The following is a 27,519-nucleotide window of genomic DNA, read 5'->3' as shown; positions in this document are numbered from 1 at the left end:
TGTTAATGATGCCATGAGGAAGCAGAAGAAATAGGCAAACCCAAGTTTTTCAAAAGAGCTATCTTTCTTTATGATGGACCCTCTCAACTCAACATTTTTTTCCCTTTTTTCCTCACTTGATACATTTTTCATAGACCATCTTGTCTACACAAAGGAAGGCTATCTCTGCACTATTACCCGATCTGAACTTCCAGCCCAGAGCTCTTCCAGAAACCCTCTGTCCACCTTGCTCACAAGGTATCTCCATTTGGATGTCTTTAGGAAACTCAGATTCAACCTGTGCAAAATCTAATTCATCATTTTCCATTCCTTCCTTCCTTCCCTAGCCGTGTTCATTCTCCTATTCTCTTACCAGTCTCAGGAAATAGCATAACTACCAAGTTGTCCAAGCTGGAACCTTGAAGTCATTCTTGACTTCTTTAACTCTCATATCTAATTAATACCCAACTTCTGTTAATGCTACCTCCTGGACCTTCTGTTCATCCCCACTGCCCATCATCTTAATTCAAGTCACCATATTCTCACCTCATCTCTGACCTTAACCTTTTATTCAGGCTACCACAGCCATATCTTTTTTTTTCTTTTAATTTTTTTTTTAAAATTTATTTTCAGCGTAATAGTATTCACTGCTTTTGCACCACACCCAGTGCTCCATGCAATCTGTGCCCTCTCTAATACTCACCACCTGGTTCCCCCAACCTCCTACCCCCGCCACTTCAAACCCCTCAGATTGTTTTTCAGAGTCCATAATCTCTCATGATTCACCTCCCCTTCCAATTTCCCTCAACTCCCTTCTCCTCTCTAACTCCCCTTAGGGTCCTCCATGCTATTTGTTATGCTCCACAAATAAGTGAAACTATATGATAATTGACTCTCTCTGCTTGACTTATTTCACTCAGTATAATCTCTCCCAGTCCCATCCATGTTGCTACAAAAGGTGAGTATTCATCCTTTCTGATGGAGGCATAATACTCCATAGTGTATATGGACCACATCTTCCTTATCCATTCCTCCATTGAAGGGCATCGTGGTTCTTTCCATAGTTTGGAGACTGTACCACTGCCATGTCTTGCCACCCTTGTGACAGACAAAAGGTTAATAACAATATATGAAGGATTATTATAAACCACTTAGAAAAGACCAAAAGCCAATAGAAAAATGAATAAAAGGTATGAAAGAAAAAAGCAAGAGCCAATAATCCACAGAAAGTTGAGATTTTCTCACAAAGGGAGTAATAAAATAAATTTAAAATAAAACAAGTTACCACTTTTGCTCTATAAGAGGCCCAAAGTTTAAAGACACAGTGTTTGCAAAAATGTAGGTAAATAGATACCAGTGTCCATATATTTGGTGGGAATGTAAATGGGTGCAACTTCTTTGAAGGACAGTTGGTAATTCCAAGCAATAAATGTACACACCTTCTAAGAGGATGGATCTTTAATTGTATTTTCTTTGACACAACTTTTTTTTTTGTTTGTTTGTTTGTTTGTTTTGCCATGTGCATAGATTACTTTCTCAATAAGAAATGTGTTAAAAAATTGACTTCTGTTGACAGGAAGACCCTCTCATTAGGGCAGCAACATGAATGCCTCCTGTGTTCTAATCATGGCACAGCCCCCAGCAGCACCCATGGGTTCCTACCTTCACATCACACATCCATGCTGCGTCTCCTCCGGAGCTCTGATGACATCTGCTTGGAGCGATCCACTTGTTCATTCTTTTTCTTTCCTCCCACCTCCCCCTTATTTCAGAGATAATTCGAGAGGACTGATGGGGGTTCATACAGGTGCTCTAAAACTAAAGCTAATCAAAGTAATTTGTATTAATTTGCACAATTCATAGTATTACATTTTGATGATAAGAAACCATTTGAATTAAGCTTTTTAGGCTATTTTTATTTTTTTAAGAGATTTTATTTACTTATTTGACAGAGAGAGAGAGTACAAGCAGGGGGAGCTGCAGGGAGAGGGAGAAGCAGACTCCCTGCTGAGCAAGGAGCCCAAGGCAGGACTGGATCCCAAGACCCTGAGATCATGACCTGAGCTGAAGGCAGATGCTTACTGGCTGAACCACCCAAGCGCCCCCAGGGTATTTTTAACTCATTTTCACTTGCTAGCACACACATACTGTAATAGGAGTGTTCCCAGAACATGGAGGAAGATTGTGAGAGGCCAGCCAGGATTTACAAGTAGTGGTGGACAAGGTACTCTTCAAATTGGGTTTTAAATTCCCTTCTGAGAATAAAACTTTGAAGAACCAAATTGATTAGTGAGACCAGTAATCTGTAGCAAAAACAATCAGAGATTCCCGTGTTTAATATTTGATTAACACTTGAGTGATACCCCAAATCCAATCAAGGTGATCTGACTGATTTTAGAGCAGCAAACATTCTCCACATAGGACTAAAATGAAGAAAGCTTAAGCCTCATCAGCCAGAATGAGCGATTTTGGAAGACAGAATTATTGGGATTATGGAGTAGACGATAGCTGTAAGACTTGCACAGGGAGGTGGAAAGCAAGTATTGGTCATGTGACCCCAAGATGAAGCAGAACAGAAGGTTTTAACGAGCCAACAGTCAGTTCACTTGGAAATGTTTACCCTTATGGGGTATGTATCAGACGAAAGCCATTAAGGCTGTCTAGTCAGAGACTGGCTCCCTGGGTCACTTTCCCAGGTTTACTTGGCCTCTCAGTTTCACCCGCAGCCAGTCTCACGGCGTGTCATTCCAGTCTCATAAGACCTTCAAGGGCTTTAGGAGCTATTTACTTTAACCTCTTCCCAGGATAGGAGCGCTCCCTGACTTCTCATCCCTTCTTACTTCAGATACGCGGTCCAGAATTTGTTTAAATAAACTTGTTCTATTGGTCCTTGAGTAAACTTGCCCTCCCAGCAGCACTCCCACATGTTTTTTTTTTTTTTTTTTAAAGATTTTATTTATTTATTTGACAGACAGAGATCACAAGTAGGCAGAGAGGCAGGCAGAGAGAGAGGAGGAAGCAGGCTCCCCGCTGAGCAGAGAGCCCGATGCGGGGCTCGATCCCAGAACTCTGGGATCATGACCCGAACCGAAGGCAGAGGCTTTAACCCACTGAGCCACCCAGGCTTCCCTCCCACATTTTATTAGGAGAAACTCTTCAGGCCTCTTTTAAGGCTCCTGAAGACCAAATCTGCTTTTATGAGGTAAGTGGTTAATGTTCTCACAACTTTATTTGGTCTTGACTGAGGGTGGGGGAGACGGGAGGAAAACAATACAGTGACTATTTTAATTTCTTTATTTACCAATAGTATCCAAAAAAAAAAAAAAAAAAAAAAAAGGAACAACAACAACAAAGAATCAAGAGTTACAAAAACAAATTAAATGCAATATGGAAGCCTACTAATACAAATACATTTCACAAACACATAAGCAACGGAAACCTGTTCAGATTTGCTTCTGGAGATTTGATTATTTAAAAATTTATGTGTAAAGGAAAGACATTCAGATTTGTCTACATGGGCTTATTAGCAGGTGGAGGAGACCTGCTTTCTAAAAAACAGTGATGGAATCCAGAGTCATGGCACGTGAAAAGGTTTCCATGAACACTGAATCTTAACAGATGCTGTAATATGTTAATAAAATCACATACACACCGAAAAAGCCCTGGGAAGATTGCAGTCTAAGCCCCGTGCTTGTAGAGAGCTGGAGGAACTGAACCTGGTTTAATCCTATTTGCTCCATGCAAAGCTCTATGCAACGCTCCCCAAACTAGGCTACTTAGCAGCTTTCCATGAAGGGTCATCAGATACTGTGATTCTATGGCGCAGACAATAGCGGCCCTATTTACAGGTGGAATGCAGAGTTATTCTTGGCGATTCCATGTTGCAGGGTAGGGTAGTCTTAGATTGCAACCACTGTCCTGAATGTAATTGGGGAGGAGACACTCTGGCTTCTTGCTTTAAACAAATTGGTACTCCTGCCCTCGCCCTCAGTGTCCAGGGGCTGGCAAAACTCAGTCAAGTTGTGCTGTTGGGAGTTCTCCGAGGTGACTGGACAGGAAGGGTGCATTTCAGAGTGCACAAGTGGGGCTCAAAAAGACCTTTTAAATGGGATGTGTATAAAAGCTCAGAATTCTAAACAAAATGGAATGCTGTCCTTTTAAAGGAGAACAAAGAAACTTTAGAAGGAATTCCACATTCAAGCGCAACCTTCTCAGAGTCACCTGGGCAGTGCGATCTACCTAATTTCCCTCTCATAGTCTGTAATCTACTTTCTGAAAATGAGCTCTCAAGTCAAGTGTTTAATCTTTGTTGTTCCAAGTGCATCTTATATATGGTAAATAGTGAGGTTAATAATCAGAGTCCAAAAGATAAGAATGATGGACCTCCTCCCAATCATGGTTTGAAGACTCCATTTCCATTCCCTCCTGCCTCCTTAAAATGTGAAATTCTTTTGTCCTCATCTTGAAAGGGAAAGATATTTCTGTTTCCAAGAAGGTTAAGAATGGAGCACAAAAGTGAGGGCAAAGTAAGTGGAGGGGTTCTTTTTCCCATTCTCATTCTCTTCCCGGATAGACTTTATCCGAGAGAGCTCTACATCACAGCACAGCCTCTGAGACAGAGGTCAGATTTGGTCATCTTGTTTTTAGCTGTCAGACCCTTTTGTTTTAACAGTAAAGTTTCATTTATCCTAAGGAGAAGGGAAATCATAGGAACCTGTATCCTTCTGGGCCAATTATCAGAACCACAGAATTTATAATTTATCAGATTGAAAGGTTAATCCTACTTGTTCACTGAGGAAACTGAGGCTCCAAAATAGGAAGAGACTGGGCCAAAGTCCCCCCTCCTAGCTAGTGGTAGATCAAAGAGTATATTGATAGGCTAAGCCTTGCTTGGCTGCACTTGTCTCCATCCTTTGGAATGCTGATTTGCATGAATGTATTAGAAAAAAATGGAAACAAACTAGCTTTTTGGACCTTAAAAACTTTGTATGGAGATGCTTCGTATTCCCCTGGCTTCTTGTCTGAGGCACCCACTGGCAGACTGCCGATCCACTGGAAGCCAGGGGGACAGATCTCTGGGCTGCGTCTAAATATGTAGCAGGGTTGGTGGGGTCTGGGTTATAGCGGTCCCTGCACCAGAAAGAACCCCAAACTCTCCCACCCCTGAAATGGTAAGACTACTGAAAAATAATTACAGAAGCTCCATTTCTAGTCAAGAAAATAAAATACTAAACAGCAACAATAATATAATGATAATAACTGAAGAATGAAGTCAACTTGCCAACAAAAGTATTACAGAAAAATAGCACCTTTGGTAAATAGTATTTTAAAAATTTGGTTTGGTCTCTAAGGGGTTCAAAGTGGACAAATATCTGCATCATTTGCATGTACTCCCCCGCCCCCAATTCCCAAGTCTAAAGGACACAGGGTACCTGGAAGGATGGCTGCGTTATCTAAAGGCAGTGGTTGGGGCCGTGAGAAGCACAGATGCTGGAGGTCTGTTAGGCTGATGGCGACAGAGAGGGGCTGGATGCAGAATGCCTTCCTCTCCACTGAGCCTCCAACCACCCCCACCCCTGCCTCTGCTCTGGGGCAGCCTGAAGTTCTGGCCAGCATTGCCTGCACTCCCCGTAGCGTGTTTACTGCTGTGGCAGACTGGGGTTCAGATCTGGGTCCGCTCCTCTCCCAACCCTGATGCAGTTTCCTTACTTGTCTCCAGCCCCTAAGCACCATTTACAGTTTCTCTCAAAGCACTCCTAGAAATGAAGGCTATGGCCCTGCCCCTCCTAGCCATCCACCCCCATTTCCTTTATTGCAAAACAAGTAGACAAAATAAAAACTCATCGCTATACAAGCAAATACTGGTGATTGGGCGATTGTAGCAGACACTTGCATATACTGGACTCAGCGAGGAAGTGGAAGAGAAGGTGCCAGGCTCTGGACACCCTTCCCAGGTGCCACCTCTTTAGATCTCTTTGGTGCTCATTTTCTTGGTCTTTTCAGCTGTTTCCTTTGAGAAGCAGGAGAAAATAAGCATTGTGAATTATAAAAAAAAGAAATCACTGGCACCTATCTAGTCCTCAAGATTTTATACAGCATTGGCAGAGACATGCTTCTGCTAAATTTTCGTTCTGTTACTTGTCTGTCTCTTCCGTGGATGAGAACAAAGATATAATTTATATACCATATAAATCTTTGAGGGCAAAGATCATGTGTTCTTTTTGACATGGTCGCATAGGGGCTGTCATTAAGAGCTGAGCCCATTTGAATGCCTATGAAATCACAGGTCAGACACGATTATCCCCATCTTAAAGATGAAGAAAAGGATGCTAAATGCAAGTGCTACAAGATGTGCCAAAATCCCTGTCCAGAGAGGGGTTAAGGACAACAGGCTCTGGAGGCAGATGGTCTGAACTTCAGTCAGGGATGTACTCCTTTCTGGGGGACTTTGGGCAAATTATAAAAACTGTGCCTTAGTGTCTTCATCTACAAGACGAGGGTAGTAAAGGACCACCTCTTACAACATGTCACATTCCTCCAAAGAAGCCATTCTTACTTATGGCCAGTAAGCACATGAGAAAATGTTCAACATCATTAGTTGTTAGGGGAACACGAGTCAAAACTACAATGAGATGCCACTTCACACCCACTGGGCTGGCTAAAAGAGAACATAAGGGACAATGACAAATGCGGTGAGTTTGTGGAAAAACAGGAACACTGCTGGCGAGGACGTAAAATGGTACAGCCGCTTGGAAAACAGTCTGGTGGTTCCTCGAAAGATGAATCACAGAGTTACCATATGACCCAGCAGTTGTACCCCACAGAACCAAGAGACCTGAAAATGTATGTCCACACAGAGACTTGAACAAGAATGTTCACCGCAGCACTATTCATCATTGCCGAAAAGGGATAACAACCAAAATATCTGTCAGCTGGTGAACAGACCCACCAAATGTGGCTTATCCATACAATGGAATCTTATGTAGCCATGAAGAGGAGTGAAGTACTGACTGATGCTAAAACAAGGATAAGCCTTGAACGCATTATGCTGGGTGAAGGAAGTCACACCAAAAATGACATATAGTGTATGATTCCATTTGTCTGTCTATGTCCAGAATAGGCAAAGTTGTAGAGCTGGAATGTAGATGAGTGGCTGCCAGGGGCTGGGAGAAGAGAGAATGGGGAGTCACTTCTGATGGGCCTGGGGTTTCTGGGCTGATGAAAATGTTCCGGAAATAGTAGTGATGGTTGATCATCTAGTGAATATACTAAAAACCACTGGATTGTATACTTCAAAAGGGTGAATTTTATGGTATATAAATTATATCTCAATAAAAAACTAATTAGGCAATAAAAAACAACAGTGCCTGGCATCTAGCAGACACTGTTGGCTTCCCATCTGTAGCCCCTTTAGTGTTTCAGTACTGGCATGGCTTCTTCCTGCCAGCACCTGCACCTCTCTGCCTGAGACTTTCTCTGGCTGCTGGAGCCTGCTCTGCCCACACATGCTGGCGGGCCAGAGATGCTCGGGAATTCATGCTGCTGGTGGCGGCCCTCGCCAACGGCGGCTGGGGAGTTTGTGGAGGAATACTCCTGCTCCCTTCCCTCTCAGGCTCGGGAGCTCTGGTCCCAGCCCTCCGCAGGAGGACTAAGCACCACCCGCCCACAGTGGTAACATGCCTGGATATACACTCTTTATTGCTTCCTTCCTTTCCTGGGCTTGCTTCCCAACTCCCCTTCTGGTGTCTCCTAGGATTGCTAAATCAACTATTTGTACTCGAGTCCTTGACTTAGCGTCTACTTTCTGAGGGAACTCACATAAAAGGCATAAAAATGTGAGCTATTATAATTCACTCCCCACTGTCTACTCTGATCATTTCCCCACCCCAGAGGAAAGGAATTCCTATTAAGTTCTTTTTTTCTTTTATGTGGTTGGACTTGTCTGGAGACTCAAGGCTGATGAAATATGGAAAAATAGAAGGCCAGGAGCTTCTGCTTTGGCTTAAAAAACTGACATGAAGATTCTACATTATCAGTGACAATGGTGACAAAATGTGTGTTAAAAGCCACTAATATGAGCAATTATTATTTTTGAGCACTTAATAATTATTTTCAAGTCAAATACTTCATCACAACAGCAGTTCTTGCGACTGTTACATTCCCTCAGAACTTAAGTCAGACAGAAGGCTTGTATACCAGACCCAGTCTGCAGATAGGTGACCTATATCCTATAAGCCAGCGGGAAGACAGGCCATTACACATATTCACGTTTTCCCTCCAGCCCTTACCAAAGTATGTCAGTGAATCCCTATTCTGCCAAGAGCCTTTTTCCCAGGAAGTCCTTCAACTTAATGACACAGCACCTGAGCAGAATTTTTATTTATTATCTTCTCAAGTCTCCAGGAAGCAGAACCTCTGAGTACTTTGGCCTTGTCAATCCCAGGCTGTTCTCTAGATAGCTTGGCATTTAACAAATCCTTTCTGCTGTGGTCCATGTTCACTAATTTTCTGTTCACTGCCCCCAAGGAGTTCCTAGTCTTTGGGTTTGGGCACTGCTCGTGATAGGAAACAGTAACACTACTTATTTGCAAACCACTGTCAACCAACTTACAGATCACTACCTGCCTAATTCTTACCTATAAAGCAATTTACCAAGTTGTAGCCTATATCTGCTGAGACCTGCGGGACCCTGGAGGGACTCTATCAGGGAACTATCTAGATCATGATTTGATACTGTGGGTTTACCATTCAGGACTTACTGCATGCACCAGAGTGGCTCCTTGGTCTCCAGTAGCATTAGGCAATACCTGAATGGTGGAAGGGCCGAATGGCAGCAGCAGAACCCAACTCAGCATGGAGGCAGCCACTCACCTGGTGCTTTTGGAGCTCCTGGACATATCTGGTCATCTCCTCTTCTGTCTGGCTCTGGGCCCCCTTCTGATTCTTTCCTGTAAGAAGAACCAAAGCTCAGAGCTGGTAACACTGAGAGAAGCCAGTTCAGAATCCCACCAAGAGCTACCTTTTAGGGTCTTGATTTCCTCTCCCATTAACCTATGGAAGGGTGAACTGCCTGCATTTCTGTGAATATGAAGTGTCCCAGTGCAACGGACACCTTCAGAGGAACACTGAACAAATCAATCTCTTTCACTTTCCCCTGGCCTCTGCACTTGGTGTCTTCTTCCCCCACTTCCGGGGCAGTCATGCTAGGGCAGGCTGGAAGGGAAAGCTATGGGGAGTTACCTGGGTCCTGACTCAGGAGATACTACAGACCAGTGATTCTCAACCATTCCCACACCTGCAAAATGTCCTGCAGAACTTTTCAAGATACCATTGTTTAAATTCTACTTTTAGATTCTGGTTTAACTGTTGTTGGGCACCAGGATTTTATAAGGCTCTAGGTGATTCTAATGTGCAGCCCGGGCTGATAAGCACTATAACAAGCAATGTTTCCCAAATTTACAGGGTGGCTAAAATAAATAAATAAATAAATAATAAATCATAGAATACATCCTAAAAATGTAGGTTCCCAAGCTACCCTTTTGTGGATTCTGATTCTGTAGGTTTGGGATGGAATCTATATGTTTACCGAGCAGTGTTTGTTGTGAGGAAACACCACACCGCCATGCTTCTCGAGTCTGGCATTAATCTGCCCCTCATGGCAGTTTCCCTCTGGCTCCCCCTGGTTTCACATCTTGATGCCACCTTTCTCTTTGCTCCATTGGAATTTGTGATTTAAGACCAGATTGCCTTTCGGGTACTGACTTTGGAATGCTGCCTCTGCAGTGTGCTCTCAGATCCATGGCCCACACACCAAGAGAGGCTCACCTTGGGGCACCCCCATTTCCAGTGCTGTTTATACCCATAGAGAGCCGTGTACCTGGGCCATTTGGAGAGGGAGGATGAGCTGTCCAGTGTGGCTGTGGAAATAGGCATTGTCCCATGGAGACGGTCATTTGGGTTTTGTCTGATATGTGTGATGGGGCTTATTATCCAGATGATCAAGCTTATTCTGTATGACAGCTAGCTATTTAACAATTGCCTATGTCCTGGAAATGGATGGCTACCCTTCCAAAACCAGAGCAGGCACAGTTAGTGTTGAGAGCTACCGCAGGGGTTTTGGGAAGATAAGTGTAGGATGCTTCTTGATTGAGGCATGCTGGGTAGAGTTTTGAGACATTCTCTCTTAGCTTCAATAGCTACAGTGTGCTTAGCCTGGCTATGCTGAATTAGTTTTGACTTCCAGCAACTTCTAGGATTTCTAGTTTCTAAGCAGCCTCTTCCCACTCTTCCATTTGTCTCTGGAATTGTATTGGCTTCTTGCTTTCCCACATGGAGAAGAGACTTGGTCTCGGGCAATGACAGACTAGGGATCCCCTGGCAGGTCTGAGCTCATTTTGTACTGTTGCTGCTGCCTAGGCTTCTTATCTAGAACCACCTTTTCTGGGTCCTTGACCTCTCTCCTGGTTACCGTCTTTCCTGACCTTTCTGAATATGATCCTAAGACCAGCCTGTTCTTTTTTGTCTCAGTTTTTTAAAGATATAATTTTAAATTCACCCCATCTGGTGTAAATTTTGGGCTTGGTTCCTACCAACTGCCCTTTCTTCTCAAACCTAGTGTGACTCTTCAGTCTAGAACTGGCTTCACCCTCACTCTCTTTCCTCTAATCTGAATGGTGCTTGTTTTTCCCTATGACCTGGCTCCCATTTAAGCATTTCTTTTTTGCCGATTTGGATGCCTTTAATTTCCTTTTGTTGTCTGATTGCTGAGGCTAGGACCTCTAGTACGATGTTGAATAGCAGTGGTGATAATGGACATCCCTGCCGTGTTCCTGACCTTAGCGGAAAAGCTTTCAGTTTTTCTCCATTGAGAATGATATTTGCGGTGGGTTTTTCATAGATGGCTTTGATGACATTGACGTATGTGCCCTCTATCCCTACACTTTGAAGAGTTTTGATCAGGAAGGGATGTTGTACTTTGTCAAATGCTTTTTCAGCATCTATTGAGAGTATCATATGGTTCTTGTTCTTTCTTTTATTGATGTGTTGTATCACATTGACTGATTTGCGGATGTTGAACCAACCTTGCAGCCCTGGAATAAATCCCACTTGGTCGTGGTGAATAATCTTTTTAATGTACTGTTGAATCCTATTGGCTAGTATTTTGTTGAGTATTTTCGCATCTGTGTTCATCAAGGATATCGGTCTATAGCTCTCTTTTTTGGTGGGATCCTTGTCTGGTTTTGGGATCAAGGTGATGCTGGCTTCATAAAATGAGTTTGGAAGTTTTCCTTCCATTTCTATTTTTTGGAACAGTTTCAGGAGAATAGGAATTAGTTCTTCTTTAAATGTTTGGTAGAATTCCCCCGGGAAGCCGTCTGGCCCTGGGCTTTTGTTTGTTTGGAGATTTTTAATGACTGTTTCAATCTCCTTACTGGTTATGGGTCTGTTCAGGCTTTCTATTTCTTCCTGGTTCAGTTGTGGTAGTTTATATGTTTCTAGGAATGCATCCATTTCTTCCAGATTGTCAAATTTATTGCCATAGAGTTGCTCATAGTATGTTCTTATAATAGTTTGTATTTCTTTGGTGTTAGTTGTGATCTCTCCTCTTTCATTCATGATTTTATTTATTTGGGTCCTTTCTCTTTTCTTTTTGATAAGTCGGGCCAGGGGTTTATCAATTTTATTAATTCTTTCAAAGAACCAGCTCCTAGTTTCGTTGATTTGTTCTATTGTTTTTTTGGTTTCTATTTCATTGATTTCTGCTCTGATCTTTATGATTTCTCTTCTCCTGCTGGGCTTAGGGTTTCTTTCTTGTTCTTTCTCCAGCTCCTTTAGGTATAGGGTTAGGTTGTGTACCTGAGACCTTTCTTGTTTCTTGAGAAAGGCTTGTACCGCTATATATTTTCCTCTCAGGACTGCCTTTGTTGTTGTAAGCATTTCTTTTGATCTTTGGCATCATTCCATCACGCCATGGGGTTTCTGCTCTGGTCCCTCAAACTCTCTGATGTCTCTATCTCTTCAACTCACCCTGACCATACTCAAGTTTTTTTTCTTAGGGATTACCCAAGTCTGTTAATTCAAAGAAGGCCTGTAAACAGTTCTCCTTTTTCTGCTGGGTGTGGATGGCAAGGAGGAGACATTCTGTCTTCCAACCACATGAGTCTTTTACACAGAGGATTTCCTAAGCTGTCCTAAGGATTAAGTGGGTTAATATGTAAAGTGCATAGAAGAGTGCCTGGCACACAGCTCTCACTAAGTATTTGCTTTCATCATCATTATTATTACTATTTCTATCATGATTAGGCCAGTCTCATATCAACATTTGATCTTGCCTGGCATCTTAAGCCTCTCTGCTGCCACACCTCTGGAACGAGTATTGAACATAATGCATCTGGCAGAAGTGTTTTGCCCTCGATGCTGCCCACGGGGCTTTCAGACACTACTGGACAACTGGAGTCTGTTCCTTGTTCCTAGTCCCTGCTAGGATGACTCTTCTCTGTCATCCCCACTTAGACTTCTCCTATGTTGAGTTCACAAAGGAAGCTCTCTCCTTGCCATGCCTTCCTTCTGCCTGAGGGACAGCTCACCGTCACAGGTCATGGCTGTGCAGACCCAGTTTCCACAGGCACAGACACAACGGTTACAGTCCACTTCGGTCTCTGCTCCGTCTGCATAGGTTTCATCCTCCAAGGCACACTCTGTTGGGACCGAAAATAAGGGGCAATGGTTTAGGGTGAGGATGGAACAAGACATGCTGGCTACTCTCTATGCACTTTACCCCTCTCCCAGACAAGACCTGCTTCTGCTTATCCTTCAGAGGCAACATAACTGGATAAATGACATCATCGATCCAAAGATTTTTGGATCAACAAACATGCTCAGCTTGTTGATGATGGGCTAGGGCCCAGTCTGAAATTGTGGGAGGGAATTTTCTTAGCAAGCTCTGCAAAATTTCATCAAGTCTCTCTCTCTTGGCCCTCCCCAAAGGCCCCCATTCCCTACAGCTTTATATTTCTTAGGTGAAGCATACTCTTCTCTGGAGGATTGAAGGTCGGGTTGAGGCACTTGAGGAACTCTTGGAAGCTGAGTTTCCAGTCAGCATTTTCATCAGACAGTTCGATGAGAGCATCAACACAGAGTCCTCTGGAACAAAACACAGGAGAAATGTATCAGCAAGACCTCAGCTTCACTCCCACAGAAAGCAACAAAACATCGGGATCACATACTCCTGGGGCCTCCAGAGGAGGCCAAGGGGGCAACTGTTAACTGAAGAACTTTCTGCACTGCCTTTCCACAAGCATCATCCATCCTGGCTCCTGTGAGCATCCAACATTTATTTTGTATACTTGTCAGATCATTCACATGGTTCAAATGTTCTGCCCAAGAAGACTGAAGTTTGCTGAAAGGTTTTGTCCACTTTGACTGACAAATGTTCTTACTGCCTATGCAGCACCTTCCATGAGCAACTGCCTTTCCCCACAGTATTGGTCAGGTCAGCCACACTAGGGAAGTCAAAACAGAAGGGAGATGAATAGATGACAGGAATGGAATGTGCGATGGAGTTCAAGTAGGCATCATCACCATCACTACTCCAAAAAGAGAAACGTATGTTCAGAAAAGTTTTACAGAACTCCAATTCCCTCATGCTCCCCTTGGCCTGGATTTGAGCCCTGGTTCAATCACTTCCTACCCAAATGGCCTTGAGCTAGCTCTTCAACTTTTCTGAGCCTGTTTTCTCATCTGTAAAACGAGGACAGGGAGCCCTTCTTCACTGGGATGTTAGGAAGATCAAACATTGAACTTGTAAAATATTATCTAATTTCAAGTTATCAAAATCTGAAGGATTTTCAGGTATTATACTATAAGGTCATGAACTGCTAAGGTCATGAATTGCAGAATCTGGGCTTCATGCTTTCGATTTCTTCTGAACAAAAGAGGTGCTGTTCCTATTTTTAATTCTCGCTGATGTATTAGAATCATACTGGAAGTTTCTGAGGGGTTCATTTTGATTAATATTTATTCTGGAATAATGTCAGAAAAGGACAGGGACAGGCTCTCATTTGTGACAATTAGGGTTCTCTATGTGAAATAGCACCAATTATCTTAAAAGTCAGAACTAAAGCTATTATAGACTTGTGGTTAAATAATACAGTAATGTAATTCCATTAGAAAATTAACCATTAAACCATTACACATGATACTCAGGAATGCTTTTGCTCTGATCTGACCTTGATAATTTATTTTAAGATTACATTCTATTGCTTGCAAGTTCTGGCCAAAAACTAACTCCTTGATCAGATGCCAGGTGTGCTCAACATGTTAGTTCATAATGTTCACAAAATAGACCAGGACAGAATCCCTATTTTTGCTTTTTACTTTTTATTTGCCCTGGCGGCTCCTTGCAGGTAGGAAGGAGCTCAAATTCCCGTTGCTATCCAGCCTTTGCCTTGTGGACCACCCCTGAGCCCTCAACTTTACTCACCTAAGCAGTTTGTTGTTCTCCTGGTCTGCATATGTGGTGATGTTGATGGCAGTTTCATTCTGCTCCACAAATTTCAGTAATTCGCTAGAGTCCAAGCGAGAGTCACCATTATCGACGTTCTAGAAAGGAGAAGAAGGAACACTTTGTACAACTGTCTCCCATTCAGCTTGACCCATCTTTGGTTCATCCTGCTCATTCCAACCCTGTCCTGGCCTCTAGCAACACAGGCTTGGAGATGTGAGATGGCACCTGCACTCTAAGATGAGAGAGTGGAGGTGTGAAGGCAGAGGCCACCGAGGGCCTTTCAAACCCAGACTCTGCTCAGAGCAGCAGCTGGGACACAGGCCTGTGTTTGCCCAAGCGGCCTGGGGGGCTTGAGGACGCTCTGTGGCCTCATCCCTGACACTGTCCTGCAGACATTCTCCAGGGAACATCTGGGTTCAGGCAGCCACCATACCCTGTCCTCAAACCTCAGTCGAAATGTAACAACATTCTGAATCAGAATCTGTGGCAGAGCCCAGGATGTGTGTTTCTAACCAGCTGCTTGGGAACAGCAATGCAGGTGACCCTCTGAGCTCACTCTGGGAGTCACAAGACCACTTTTTGCTGCTTGACTTCCCTGGCATGCTCTCACACCTAACGTTCACACTGGTACCCCTAACCAAGCACATCAGTGAGAAGTCACAAGTAAAGGCTCTGAATTGATAACCTGCAGGCAGAGGTGGCGCAACGCCCCCCCCCCACCCCTCTGCTCTGGGCTGGGGGCCACACTGCAGATGTGTGCAAGGTCCTTGGCTTACAGAGCACAGGCTGTCCTCATGACCCAGTTGACATCCCACAAGGCTGATCCTAGGGAGCCTGTTTCCGATGTAAGGTGAGGGTAAAGTGAGCTCAGGTATTACCCCTCTTTGGCAAGATGCTAAACCTAAACCAAAACCATTTGGGACCATTAAACATGCTCAGGCCCCCACTACAGGAGGAGGGTGTCGAGGTCAAGGTCTTACTAAATTTTAAGTTGATATCACTGCTCTCCTAAATAGTTCTGGTGGGGGAAAATTGTTTTTGAAAAATTCTTTTTCCCTAGGCTGTCTTGTCCTGCTGCCTTAAGAAATACTCAGCATTCCCATGTTACTTTCAGGATGGCTCCCCAGATGGTGTAAGGGCTTCTGGAAGAAAAGTCTGTCCAGGCTCCCAGGTAGAAGGGTCTCTTCTTCCATGACTGTCATGTGTCACATACAGTCTACTCTAAGGTTGTAAATCTTTCCATAGTATGTGTAATGCCAGGTATGTCTAAAACAAAGCATGCCAGCCCTTGCTTAATGCCTTTTCATCATTCTTGTCTCCATTCCCAGCAAGAGGTCTCAGATGTTCTCTAGTCCCTATACATCCACCCTGAGGAAACCGCCATTCACCTTGTGAAGGCTTGATTAACTAATGGAGAGAAAGGAAATAAAGTTGGCCAAGGGTCATTCTTAAGCAGTACAGGACATTCTTGAATCCAAATGGTCCCAGTGCTGGAGAGACAGAAGCAGCCCTCACAGACCCCAACAGAGTTCACAGCCTAATAAGAGAGTGAGCCTGATGAGGAGCTGCACAGCCATGGCTGCAGACCTGGGGCCACGTGACCGCTGGGGGCACCAGGAACCTGCCACTATGGCAGCTCTCAAAAGGCAGTGCTAAGTGCCCACACTGCACATTCAGCAGGGCCAGAATCCAGGCCTGAAGTTGAGGGGAGAGCCAGCCAGCCTGCAAGCTCATCTCAGGAGGACCAAACAGGCCTCCCAGGTTAACTCTGCATGTGGATCCAAAAGAAAACAGAGGTCTGGTACCTTCCCCAGAACTAGCCTGGATTGCCTGGGGGCCTGCCTCAGAGGCCGTGATCTTGGACCATGAACCAACCTAATTTACTTGGCCTCTGTTCAGCCAAGCAGTGACAGAAGGCACAGTACCTCACGTGCCTGCTCTCCCAGCTTTATGTATACTTGAGGTAGCACCCTTTTCTTCTGTGTAACTCCAGGGTTCTAGCAAGGCAAGAAGGTGTGTGATACAAAACCCATGTTTGGGGCTTATTGCCAAGTCTGGAGAACGTTCAGAGGATGGGCTAGGACAGGCACTTGCTCACACACAGCTGCTATGGTGACGGGGGACATAATACCTGGGTAATAGAGGTAAGAAGTCCGGCTTCAGCTGTGGCCCTGGCCACCAGGGATGTGCCACCAGAAGTCCAGCGTGTGTCTATGACATGGACCATGACCAGCTCTCTCTACCTGGGTCTGTTACACTTTCACTGGAGAAATCATGAATGAATCACTAGGTGAAGTGAGAGTCTGGTTTTGGTCTTAATCAAATTTTCATTAAATTTTCTTTTCAACTAATTTTGATGTTAGGAATACCAGCTGGGCTGGAGCGCAGTTCCTGGTTCAGTAACTGTTTCTGTGAGATATCCACTCTCTCACCAACAGGCAGTTATGTGCCTAGTGGAACGCATGTCCCTTTGAAGACTGCATAAACAGGACTCTTATTAGATGGCTATTACCATCAAAAGGTAGATACTGAATCCCCTAGTTTCTCAGAGGACACTGCCAGAATATCTGGGAAAAGCAAGCCTTGTTGCGTGTGTCAGTCATGATCAAGCTTTCGTGGTCAGGAGCGAGAAGGCCCTAGAGGAAGCTACTTTCTCAAGGGGTCCCCAAGGGAGCCTACTGGAGAAATTACTGCCAGAGCAGGTGGAGAGGTGTTGGGGGCAGGGTATGGGACCCAGCTACTCGGGAATCAAATTAATAGCAGGTGCCATTGATGGACACAAAGGGGCCACTAAGAATGACTACAGGGTCCGAAGGGGAGCTTCGGAAAGAGTGTTCTGGGGTCTCCTAGGCCCTCGTGGCCATGGCCGAGTCACTGCATGCAACGACCTGGCAGGTGTTGCTCACTCAGCTTCTACAAAATCATTTCCCTCAAGTTACTTTCTGTTCCTGTGTGACTGTCCTGTCTTTGCACAACTGTGTGTTTCTCTGGAGATAAGGAGCCACCCTCTGCCCCAAAGGCCTTGTAATGCTGGTGGATTGAGACTGAGGGTCGACTGAGAAGGGCTGGGCTCTCCCAGCCAGGCATGATCTCAAACACTTGGAACCCAGAGAGACATACTTTCTGCCATGGGAGAGACAACTCACTGAAGAAAGAAACACAAGCAAAGTCTTAAGTGACCAAATATGCAATCCAATATTTCTCCATCTGTGGGGTCCATAAAGTCAGTTAGGAAGAGGAATCCCTAGACTAGGCTAGTTTTAACCACACGTGGTGGCCACAGAGCCACGGAGAAATCGCTCATGTGCCTGGGGTTGCTTCTGAGTCCAGGCTGGTTATGGCCTTGGACAGCAGGCCCTGGAGACATGTGAGAACATATCCATCTGACAGCATCTACCTAGAGATGTGTGCTTGTCAGTACAGGGGGCTTTCTGCTTAGATGGCAGAGTGAGCACGTGAATGTGTGTCTGGGAGGAGGCTGTGTCTGTGTGGGGTGTGCATCTCTGTATGTGGGATGTGTATGTGTCGTGTGCATGCTTCTGCTTGTGGTATTTATCTCTGGGTGTGCTGTATATATGTGTGTGTCTGTGTTCTTGTCAATTAGCTGGAAGAGTATCTTTAACTGCTTCATTCACAATGTCTCAGGCTCTCTGAAAAATCTCCAAGCCATGGGAGCCCTAATCATCACTAACCACTAATTCCAACCTTTTTCAAGGAAGCATCTCTCCTGTCTCCCATTGGAACAACCTGTCTCTTAAACTAAGCGATGGGACAAGCAGTATGTAGACTTCGTAAAGAATCCTGGACCCATGGAATGCCGGTCCATGGACTCTTCTTAGATGCTGAGGAGCTCTACAGGCCAGGGACGATCAAGTTAATGACTCAAAGAAATGTCAAACTGGGTGGGAAACGCCTGGATCTGGGTGCAGTCAGAAGGTATACTATATCAACAGCAAGCTCTGTGAGGTAGAGTGTAGGGGATACATACAGGCTAGGGGGATAGAGCCTGGCCATATACAGGAGCAGTAGATCCCAAAGCCTCTACTGCTGGAATCTCACTTATCAAACTCATCAGAAAGCAACCATCATAGCTTCGTGGGATGATGGGAAGATGTGATCAGGCAATGCGAGAGGAAGTTCAGCCCCTTTGTCTGGGGCTGAAGAGTATTTGACCCCCAACTCTGGATTACCTTAAAGTACTTGTCTAGGATTTCACTGTAGTTGCTGCCTTTAGAGAACCAGCCATCTGGAATAATCTCTGCTTCCAGCCACTGGATGATGCGACGCCGGAGCTCATCACGGTTGGACTGATAGCAAACGACTGCAGGAAGGGGGAAGGGAGGTCAGCTGAGCAGTGAGGACCCCAATGTCACCCAGCATCCACTACATGGGAGGTTCTGTGCTGGGGCCCTGCATGCAACATTGCATTGAACTTTCATAGTGTTCCAGGGACACACAATTATCACACATATTTTATAGAAGTCAACGCAGGGTAGACAACTGGGAAGCGACTAAACCAGGATTCAAGCTTATGTTTCTAAAACACTTAAAAGAATTGAGAATATTGAAAGAGAGAGACTATGTTGCTTTGGTGAGAAAAACATCAGCAGAAAAATAAAGGACATTTTCATTAACTTTAGGAAGCTGAGGGGGGAAAAAAAATCAATCGATAAACAGCTCTCTCGGCTCAAAGATGAGCTGAACTAATAAGAGAATGAAGGAGCACATTATAATTTTTCATGCCACCAGATCTTAAATTCTCTATAGCTTTTTCCCCTTAACAATTGGGTATATCAAAACTCTCCCACTTAAAATTTTACCCTGTCCGCATTACCCCTTATTCTAAACCACAGAAGACAAGGTCAAGAAAGGGCCATGCTGAAACTCTGCTCTGGACAGCTGTTGCAAGACACATGGCAATACCAGGTGCAGTTGGCAATACCAGTTGGGTAGATGGGGGACAGGGGAGGGAGAGCCTTGGCAAGAGGAAATTCCTGGAAGACAACACACACTGGGATGTGCTAAGGGCCCTGAGCCAGGGGAACGGAAATCTGGGCTGCCACTTCCAAGCTGTGTAATGCAGGGAAATTCACTTAACCTGAGCCTCGATTTCATCATCTATGAGGTCATTACAATGAGGTCATTACAATAAGGTCTGCCTCCCAAGATTACTGTAAAGATCTAAGGAAAAGCATATGATAAAGGTTCTATAACTATAATGATGAAATTTTAATTTCAATTCATAGAAAACCATGGAAAAACTCCTGCTGGCATTTCCATTATCTCTTTACAAAAAAAGTTGTGCCTTCTGATTCTGTGCCGTCTGTGACAACAGCCTATGTTACAGAGCATTGAAGGAAAGATTCAGTGGCTTTCCTGTTCTTTTAATGCAGTCACTACTCAACAAAAACTGAAAACACAGCCAACATTCGAACCCAACTAGCCACTTCGAACATCAAGCACCACACACACACACACACACACACACACACTAAAAGGCAGTTTTGCAGCTTTTCTGAGCTGTGTTGAGGAATGACCAGTTCTGGGTCACAAATTCTGACACACAGATCTTGTGAGCTTCAGCAAGGAATATGAAACACAAAATTCTGTCAGAAAAAGAATTGCTTCCCTAAAGGCACCCTGGAGAAAAAACAGGCTCTCACCTGGGCTGGCAGATGGACTTACGGATTTCTTCTCTGCAAGACAAAAAGGAGAAAATGCATAAGGCCAAGTGAGGACCAAAGAACACATCCATGTATCACTGGGATTAAATTCATCCCATGTTCAGGGGACCACTTACAATCTTTTCATCATTTTGTCCTAGTTTCCTGTCTCCCTTCCTTCTTCTAGGGCCCAAGTATGGAGCTCTCTTCTCCTCTGCTTTATTTGACCTTTTTGGGCTACTAAGTTGCCTTCCTGGTCTCATTCCTCCTCCTTTCAGGTTGAGGGGTGGGGATGGGTTACTAGGACTTTGAGAATTCCCATGGAATCATTATATAGAAGGTAGTGGAGTGGAGACACACATGTGGAAACAGTTTTTTGTTTCACCAGGGCAGTTCAAAGCTGGGAGGGGCTGAGTGGGGCTGCGGCTTGGCAGGGTGCTGGTGTCTAATTAGCAATGAGCTTGGGACCCCCTCCCTCTTATCCTAATGGCAATGGTTTGAGTACAAAATAGAGGAAATATATATACCAGGGCTGAGAGGTGCCCAAATTTAAAAAGTGAAATTCAGGTTGCCTGGGTGGTTCAGTTGGTTAAGCATCGGAGTCTTCGTTTTGGCTCAGGTTGTGATATCACAGTCATGAGATCGAGCCCTGCGTGGGGCTCTGTGCTCAGCGTGAGGTCTGCTTGATCTTCTCTTTCTCCCTCTCGCTTTGCTCACACCCCACCGTACTCTCTCTCTAAAATAAATAAATCTTTAAAAAATAAATAAAAAGTGAAATTTGCCTGCTTTTTGAAAAAGCATAGAGTTCGTTTAAACACTTCCTTATTCTGTTGATTATTGATGTGGTTCCCTACCCACTCAGACAGTACTGGATGCTCCCCTGGGAGGTTGATGCAGGAAACCCCACGCAAAGCCAGTATCCAGGGCAAAGCCAGTAGGCTCATGAGCGCCAAGAGGACACATCTCCAAGTAGCTGGGTGTGTCCGTGGCCCTAGTGGAAAGCAGTGTGGGACATCCCCTGGCTCCTCTGCTGGACCTGGGAGATGGTGGTAACAGCACTCTTTACCTTTGCAGTGTCCATCGTAATCCACCTGGATTTTGGACCCAGTGAGGCAGGCGTCTCGATGCAGCTCACAGTGGTTGAGGTAGGTCTTGCCGTTGCTGCCGCACACAGGCCTCTTGTGAGGTTTGCATTGCTGAAATAGACCCGAAGCGGAGGTCTGTGCAGTCAGGGTGCCAACCCACGCATGCAAGCACGCACATGCACACACGTGCAGCCTGTGAGTACACCCTGGTAGAGAGCCTCAGTCTGGCCATCAGTGACTATCCCACTCAGCGTTGGAAGCACCCCCTCACTCTGCAGCCCTGCACAGCCCCCCATGCTAATGCTGGTTCATGGCCATCTCTTCTATTCAGTGAAGGAATGGACAACCCTGACCCTTTCAAATCAGCAGGAAGGGCATTTTATTAGAAGCCAGGAATATGGACACTCTGCTTCTTTGGGGAAAGTCACTCGATGTCTTTGGATGATCTCAGATCCCTTAAAACACCAACATTCTATGACACAAGAGCCAGAGCTGAGAGTGGGGGATGTGGAAACTGAAAGACAGGTGCACAGAAAGGCACGTGTGTGCGTGCGCGCACACACACACACACACACACAGCCCAATGCTCCAATTCTTCAGGGGTTTAACTAGAAGGATCTTTGCTCTCTTGCTTTGTGTAGTATTTGGGGGCCACTTTGTTTTCCTCTTGATCTTGCAAGGGCTGTTGTGAGGCAAGGCTGGGGACACTGGGTCTCTGTGAAGTACTGCAGAAAATCGTTATGAACAGGGAAATGGACTCAAGTTCACTTGGCAACTTGGCTACATTGGCTATTTAAAGGGCCATGGTCACAGGCAAGCTTGGTTTCTTTAGAATTTTGTGGATTTTGAAAGATGGTAAGGGGCAAGCAAGTTCAGCTCAGCCCTAATGAAGGCACCAAAGCCAGAAAGAGCAGAAGCGGGAAGAAGAAACACAGAATACTGGAGATGGAAGGCGGTCCTGCTTCTCCAAATTTTAGATAAAAATACCAAAGTCTGGGATGACAAACTATTTAACCAGTATTTATTAGGGAGTTCTTATTAAATATTCTACAGGCTGGGCAAACACGGTCTCTGTCTTCACAGCATCCAGCGGCAACTAACTTGTTCGAAATCACACAAATGTATGTGGTTAAGGTGAGACTAGAAATCAGGTTTCCTGACTCCAAGTACAGGCTCACATCACCACACCGTGGCCAGCTACATTCTGGGGAGGGCCTCCTAAGGTTCCCAATGGATCTGGCTAACACATTTCTAAGTTGGGGGACTTCCTTTCTGAGACAATGAATCTGATCCTTCACCTGGGGACTAAATTAGGTATATTTATTTGCAGAAAGGCAGATATATTTCTAGGCTTGTGTTGACTTAACAGAAAGGGGAAGGATGGGATTTATGTTTATCTGAAGAGTGAGAACTTGTCAGAATCCTGCTTACAAAAGAAGTAGTCTTCAAAAGCTCACATTGCTTTTTAAACCTCATTAAAAACAAATAAATGAAAACCCCTAAAAAAAAAAAACAAAAACCTTCATTTCATCTAGTAGTTTCCTAAAAATGTGCATATCCTTTAACTTGGCAAGCCCTAGTGGGACTCAATCCTATAGAAATAAAGGCTGCAGCATGTAAGGATATTTGCACAAGGGTGTTATTGTTTCCAGTGGCAAACAACTCAGGAAACAACCTAATGTCCACCTGTGGGAAAATTATTGCGTAAATATGCCATTACAAAGTATTTATTATGATCCCATTTTTGTATAAAATGGGGGGGGGGACCCTGTATGTTTATAGGGGCATAGAAAAGCAAGTGGAATAATATATACTGAACTGTGAACACTGGTCATCTCAGACTAATAGGATTTGAAAGCTATTGGGAAGATGATTAATTTTATGTTTATATAAATGTCTGTATTACTTGACATATATAAAGCATTATTAATCTTATAAAATATGAAATCTTATTTATAAAGCATTAAAATCTTATAAAACTAAACATCTTTTAAAAAAAGAAAGAATATCCCTGCATTTGCATCTGGTTTTTAACTTCTGGGACCAAAATCCCTTGTCCTTCAGAGAGACACAGTATGCTTTTATAAAGGTGATGAAATTGTTGGCTCTGCCGTGGTGACTAGTGGCTCCAGCAAGGTCACCATTTGACCTTGGCTATTGTTGTCTGGCTCCCGAGCTCAGGACTTACCTCAATGCAGAGGCAGGTGGGCTCTCCCTTCTCTGTGACTGCACATTCCCGGCCAGCTCCACAAAACACATTGGCACAGATCTTGGATTTGCTCCTTAGTTCTTCCTGAAACACAAAATCATAAAGGAAACCATGTCACGGAGATGAGACTGTCAGGGTGTAAGCGAGTGGTTGTGGCAGTTACTTTCCATACTTAGGTCATGGTCTGGAGTTGCAGCTCAGAGTTGTTGGAGGGTCCTGAAACAGCTAGAAGCCATCCCCAAGAGCCAGCCCCAGACGTGCTGGCACTGCTCCAGCCTAGGACCAGCTACTCCGAAGTCCCTCAGATTGTTTCTCAAAGAGCAAGAGATACTTTCTTACGTGCTTCCTTTCTTTTGGAAATGGTTACTGAACACCCCTTCTATGTGAACACTACAGTAAAGAGCCATAAAGGCAGTCTCCGTCCTCAGAAGCTCCACGGCTCCCCGAGGAAACTCCCAAACAGAGACTTAGAAACATGGAGATGCAGGAACAGGAACACTAGGAGTCAGAGGGCAGAAGGAGGGCAAGAATCAAATGGGGCTTTCTGAAGAGAAGATGCCTTAACTAATTCCTAAAGGATGAGAAGAGTAAACTAGACAGAAATAGAGACATGTGAGAAAAATACAGCTATCTGAAGGACCAAAATCTCAGTGAGTGGTATTCAAGGTCATATCATTTCAAAAGGCAAAAGAAAGACAGCTAAACCATTGGGAATGTGGGTTTGCTATTATTCAGTATGGTCTTATTCAGCCCCTGTCCATATCTGCCTCTGGCTTCAAGACCAAGAGGGCCAACTCGGCCGACAGACAGAATTATCCTCAAACCACTTGTGGTCACACATTCCTGTTTGGACATGCTCAGCAGAACCTGCAGGCAGGGAATGGTCCCAGTCTACGCCACGGAAAATGAGAGTGTCTGTAGGCACTAATCTGTCGGTGACACATTCCTTCTCTCACATTAATTGGTGGCTAAAAAGCAGCCCCACCTCATTTGCCATGCAGGCCGGCAGCAGTGGTGGTTGAAGAAAGGAGAATGTGATTCCTCCAGCCTCTGTCTGACTGCTGAGCAGGCAGTCACCACGCCCCGCCCCCCCCCCCCCCCCCATAGCAATGACTGTGACAAAACCAACAAACATGGCAGGAGCTGAGGGAGGTGTCCAGAAAGGCAGAGGAGAAACCTCAGATTCCACCCTTCAAACCATGCAACTCACACTCACAAAGCTCGTAATACTAAAATTCTTGTGGTCGGTAAATGTTTCGTATCTAAGAAGAGGTCAAAGAAAACAAAAACCAAAGTAGATACTGAGAGCTGAGGGCTGTGCCCAATACAGCTGGTCTGCTGCCACCTGGAGGCTGCTTTGCAAACTCCAGGTTATTATTGTCTCCCCTCAGCCATCTTGCCTGTCTTGCAGGGATCCCATTGGTCCAGAAACTCGCGCCATGCTCACATTTCATTGGTTCATAGGCTGTTGCTAAACCCATTCTTTTTTGGATGTTGCTAAGGGGAATTCAATAAAGCTGGCAAGCAGGGAAGAAAAGAGGAAGTAATTCCCAGACTGCTGGGATGACTGGAGAGCTGTTGTTTCCTAAACCAGGAGTGGAGATAAAATCAAGCATATTCTCTGGGCAGGCCCTAACTGTGCCTGGGAAGGGAAAGCAGCTCTAAAAAAGGAAGAGGAAAAGGCTATCGCTGACCAGTGTAAAAAATCTCAGATAAGACCACCTTCTCGCTCCTTCATGAAACAACACTCTAACCAAGAGATTCAGACAAATAAATTCATGAAAAGGCATGCCCTGACATAGGCCTGCACTCAAAAGACACCAGTATCCAGCTGCACGGGCAGACCTTTTATACTCGGCTGTACGTCTGTAACTAGTCGCTTTAATTCTTTGAACCTCAGTTTCCTCATCTGTAAAATAGGGGTAAATACCAGCCCTGTCTTGCGAAGATGAAACAGTGTATTTGGAAGGGCATCATAAACTGAAAAGCAAGCAGATTCCTGCAGAATAGCCTGCGGCACGCACAGAGCTCCTTTTACCTTCTGTTGCTGCTTTTAGTGAATAGAGAAACGCTTTTCCTTCCAAGTTGAATTCAACCTAAGTCATTTTTTCAGAAACAGATCTCCAAAATCATTTGAAGAAACAGATAGTCTCTATTTAAAATATAAAGCCTCATATTTGAACAGTCCAGTTCAAATTTACAAACTGTTTTCACACATACGATTTCATCTCACTGAATGAACAACCCTGCAAGAACATGTCTATTATTAACCTCATTTTATAGGAGAGGAAACTGAAGATCAGAAAGGTCAAGTGACTTGCCCAAAGGTCCCAGAGCTATAACTGAGAGGAGCGAGGATTCCAACCTGGAACTTCAGACAACAGATGAGTAGGTTAAATAACTAGAACATGACAGAGCTAAACTCCTACCCAACAAAAGAGAAAGCAGTTTTTTTCTATTTGATTGACCTTCATAGCTAGAAAATTTAAGGTTAAGGAGATTGTGATAACGATGTGACTTGCATAATTAGCACCTGTGAGAAAGCACTTACAGGTGCGTCAGAGAGCTAGATTTGAATTCCCACATCCCACCTCTGCTCCTTCCTTGCCACAGCCATGGGCAAGGTACTTCCTTTAGACCTCAGTTTCCTCACTTGTGAAAGGGGACCTCTCATCCCCGCGAGGGGTGTGTGAGCAGTAAAGGAGAGATACCGCCTGCAGTAGCGCGCCTGCCACATAGCTGAGAGTTGCCATGGTTCCTGACTCTCAGACAATTTCCCTGCTGAGTGCTGTTCCCACCTTGGCTGCCATGTCCCCCACCCAGCTGCGGTTACCCTGAAATGATAATACTGAGAGTGGGAGGACTGACTGAATGGAAAAAACCAAGGGCTAACCATCTGCCTCCTTGCCCGGTTAAGACCAGAGAGAAGAGGGGGCCCCCCTCCGGCTCTAGTCACACAGGCATTCTTCTTTGCAGGTGGCACATCTGTCAATAGGTGGCAATCTCCCTCTTTGTCTTGCAGAACCCGCCGCCGCAATGCAGAGATGCAGCCTTGGCTCCTGCAGCTCCAGCCTCCCAGCCAGGGAGCTCTGGGGCAGGAGGGGGGAGAGCAGGGTGGGGCGAGCACCCTACAGCCACAGGCAGCAGGTACAAAGAACTGGATTTTTGCCGGCCTGGGAAAGAAGGTTCTACCTGAAGTCTTCCATCCTCCCCAGTTCTTCCCATTCACAGGCATGCTTCCAATGCAGAAAACAACAATGAAAATTTTCTACCTAGAGGGGGCCTCTTTGTACCATAGAAAGCCCTTCAAGACCTCTCTTCTGGGGGGAACAGGTTTTCAGGAGCACCCCTGAGGCTCCTAGGAAGTCCTTTAGCATGGTGGGTGGCCCTACCCCTCTGCTAAGCAGAGGGGAAGAGCATCTTGAGAGGAGATACATATGGCATAAACAGGCTCCAGGGACAGGGCAATCGATGGCTGTCTTTTGGGGAGATGTGGGGTGAGAGACCCAGAAATGAGGCAGGGCAGCAGGTGACAGGGAGAATGTGGTGCTTTGGAATATTAATTTGTGTCTGGTCCCTTCCACCTCAGAAATTCTGACTCAAAGCACAGGGCAGCCTCAATGGAGAGAGGCTGGAGGCAGGGGAACCTGCCAGGTGGAAGGTTGTGATCTAGTGGGGGTGACAAGGGCCTAAAGTCCAATGCTAATATTAATTAGAGCACTAACAACTGAGTGAGACTCTTCATAGTGATCTCTGTCCTCACAATGTCTGTACAAGTTTCCATAATTTTAGTCCCATCTAACAGATGGGGAGGAATCCAAGAGTCAGAAAATCTCTGTGATATACAGAGGCCACATGATGAAGGAGAGCGGAGTCAGGACCGGAAGGCAGGTCAGCCTGACGCCGGAACCTCAGGGACGAGTCAAGGAAGGGAGCTGTGAGCAGAGGGGACAGCTACAAGGGCTGGCACAATGAGAGGCCACAGAGCACAAGGCAGTTCCTTTAGGAATTAGGTCCCAAGGCTATGTGAGAATTTCATCTATGACTAGATAACCACACTGGCATATGAATTTGCTC

General features: G+C 45.0%; 1 protein-coding gene across 1 annotated transcript in view; it reads right to left on the bottom strand.

Moving 5' to 3' along the window:
- Positions 1–3,255: 3,255 nt before the first annotated feature.
- FSTL1 (follistatin like 1) overlaps positions 3,256–27,519 on the bottom strand; it is a 60,562-nt gene continuing 36,298 nt past the window's right edge. The window contains exons 3-11 of the mRNA XM_059163951.1: positions 23,422–23,526; positions 21,215–21,344; positions 20,149–20,181; positions 18,676–18,806; positions 14,462–14,580; positions 13,010–13,122; positions 12,567–12,677; positions 8,851–8,927; positions 3,256–5,989 (exon numbers count right to left, since the gene is read on the bottom strand). Coding sequence (XP_059019934.1) covers positions 5,945–5,989; positions 8,851–8,927; positions 12,567–12,677; positions 13,010–13,122; positions 14,462–14,580; positions 18,676–18,806; positions 20,149–20,181; positions 21,215–21,344; positions 23,422–23,526 — 864 coding nt within the window. The 3' untranslated portion in view covers positions 3,256–5,944. The remainder of the gene's footprint in view (positions 5,990–8,850; positions 8,928–12,566; positions 12,678–13,009; positions 13,123–14,461; positions 14,581–18,675; positions 18,807–20,148; positions 20,182–21,214; positions 21,345–23,421; positions 23,527–27,519) is intronic.

The sequence above is a fragment of the Mustela lutreola genome, chromosome 2, assembly GCF_030435805.1.
Source record: "Mustela lutreola isolate mMusLut2 chromosome 2, mMusLut2.pri, whole genome shotgun sequence".
In the NCBI taxonomy this organism is placed as follows: Eukaryota; Metazoa; Chordata; class Mammalia; order Carnivora; family Mustelidae; genus Mustela; species Mustela lutreola.
Note: the sequence above shows the minus strand (reverse complement) of the source record. Positions and strands in the feature narration are given on the sequence as shown.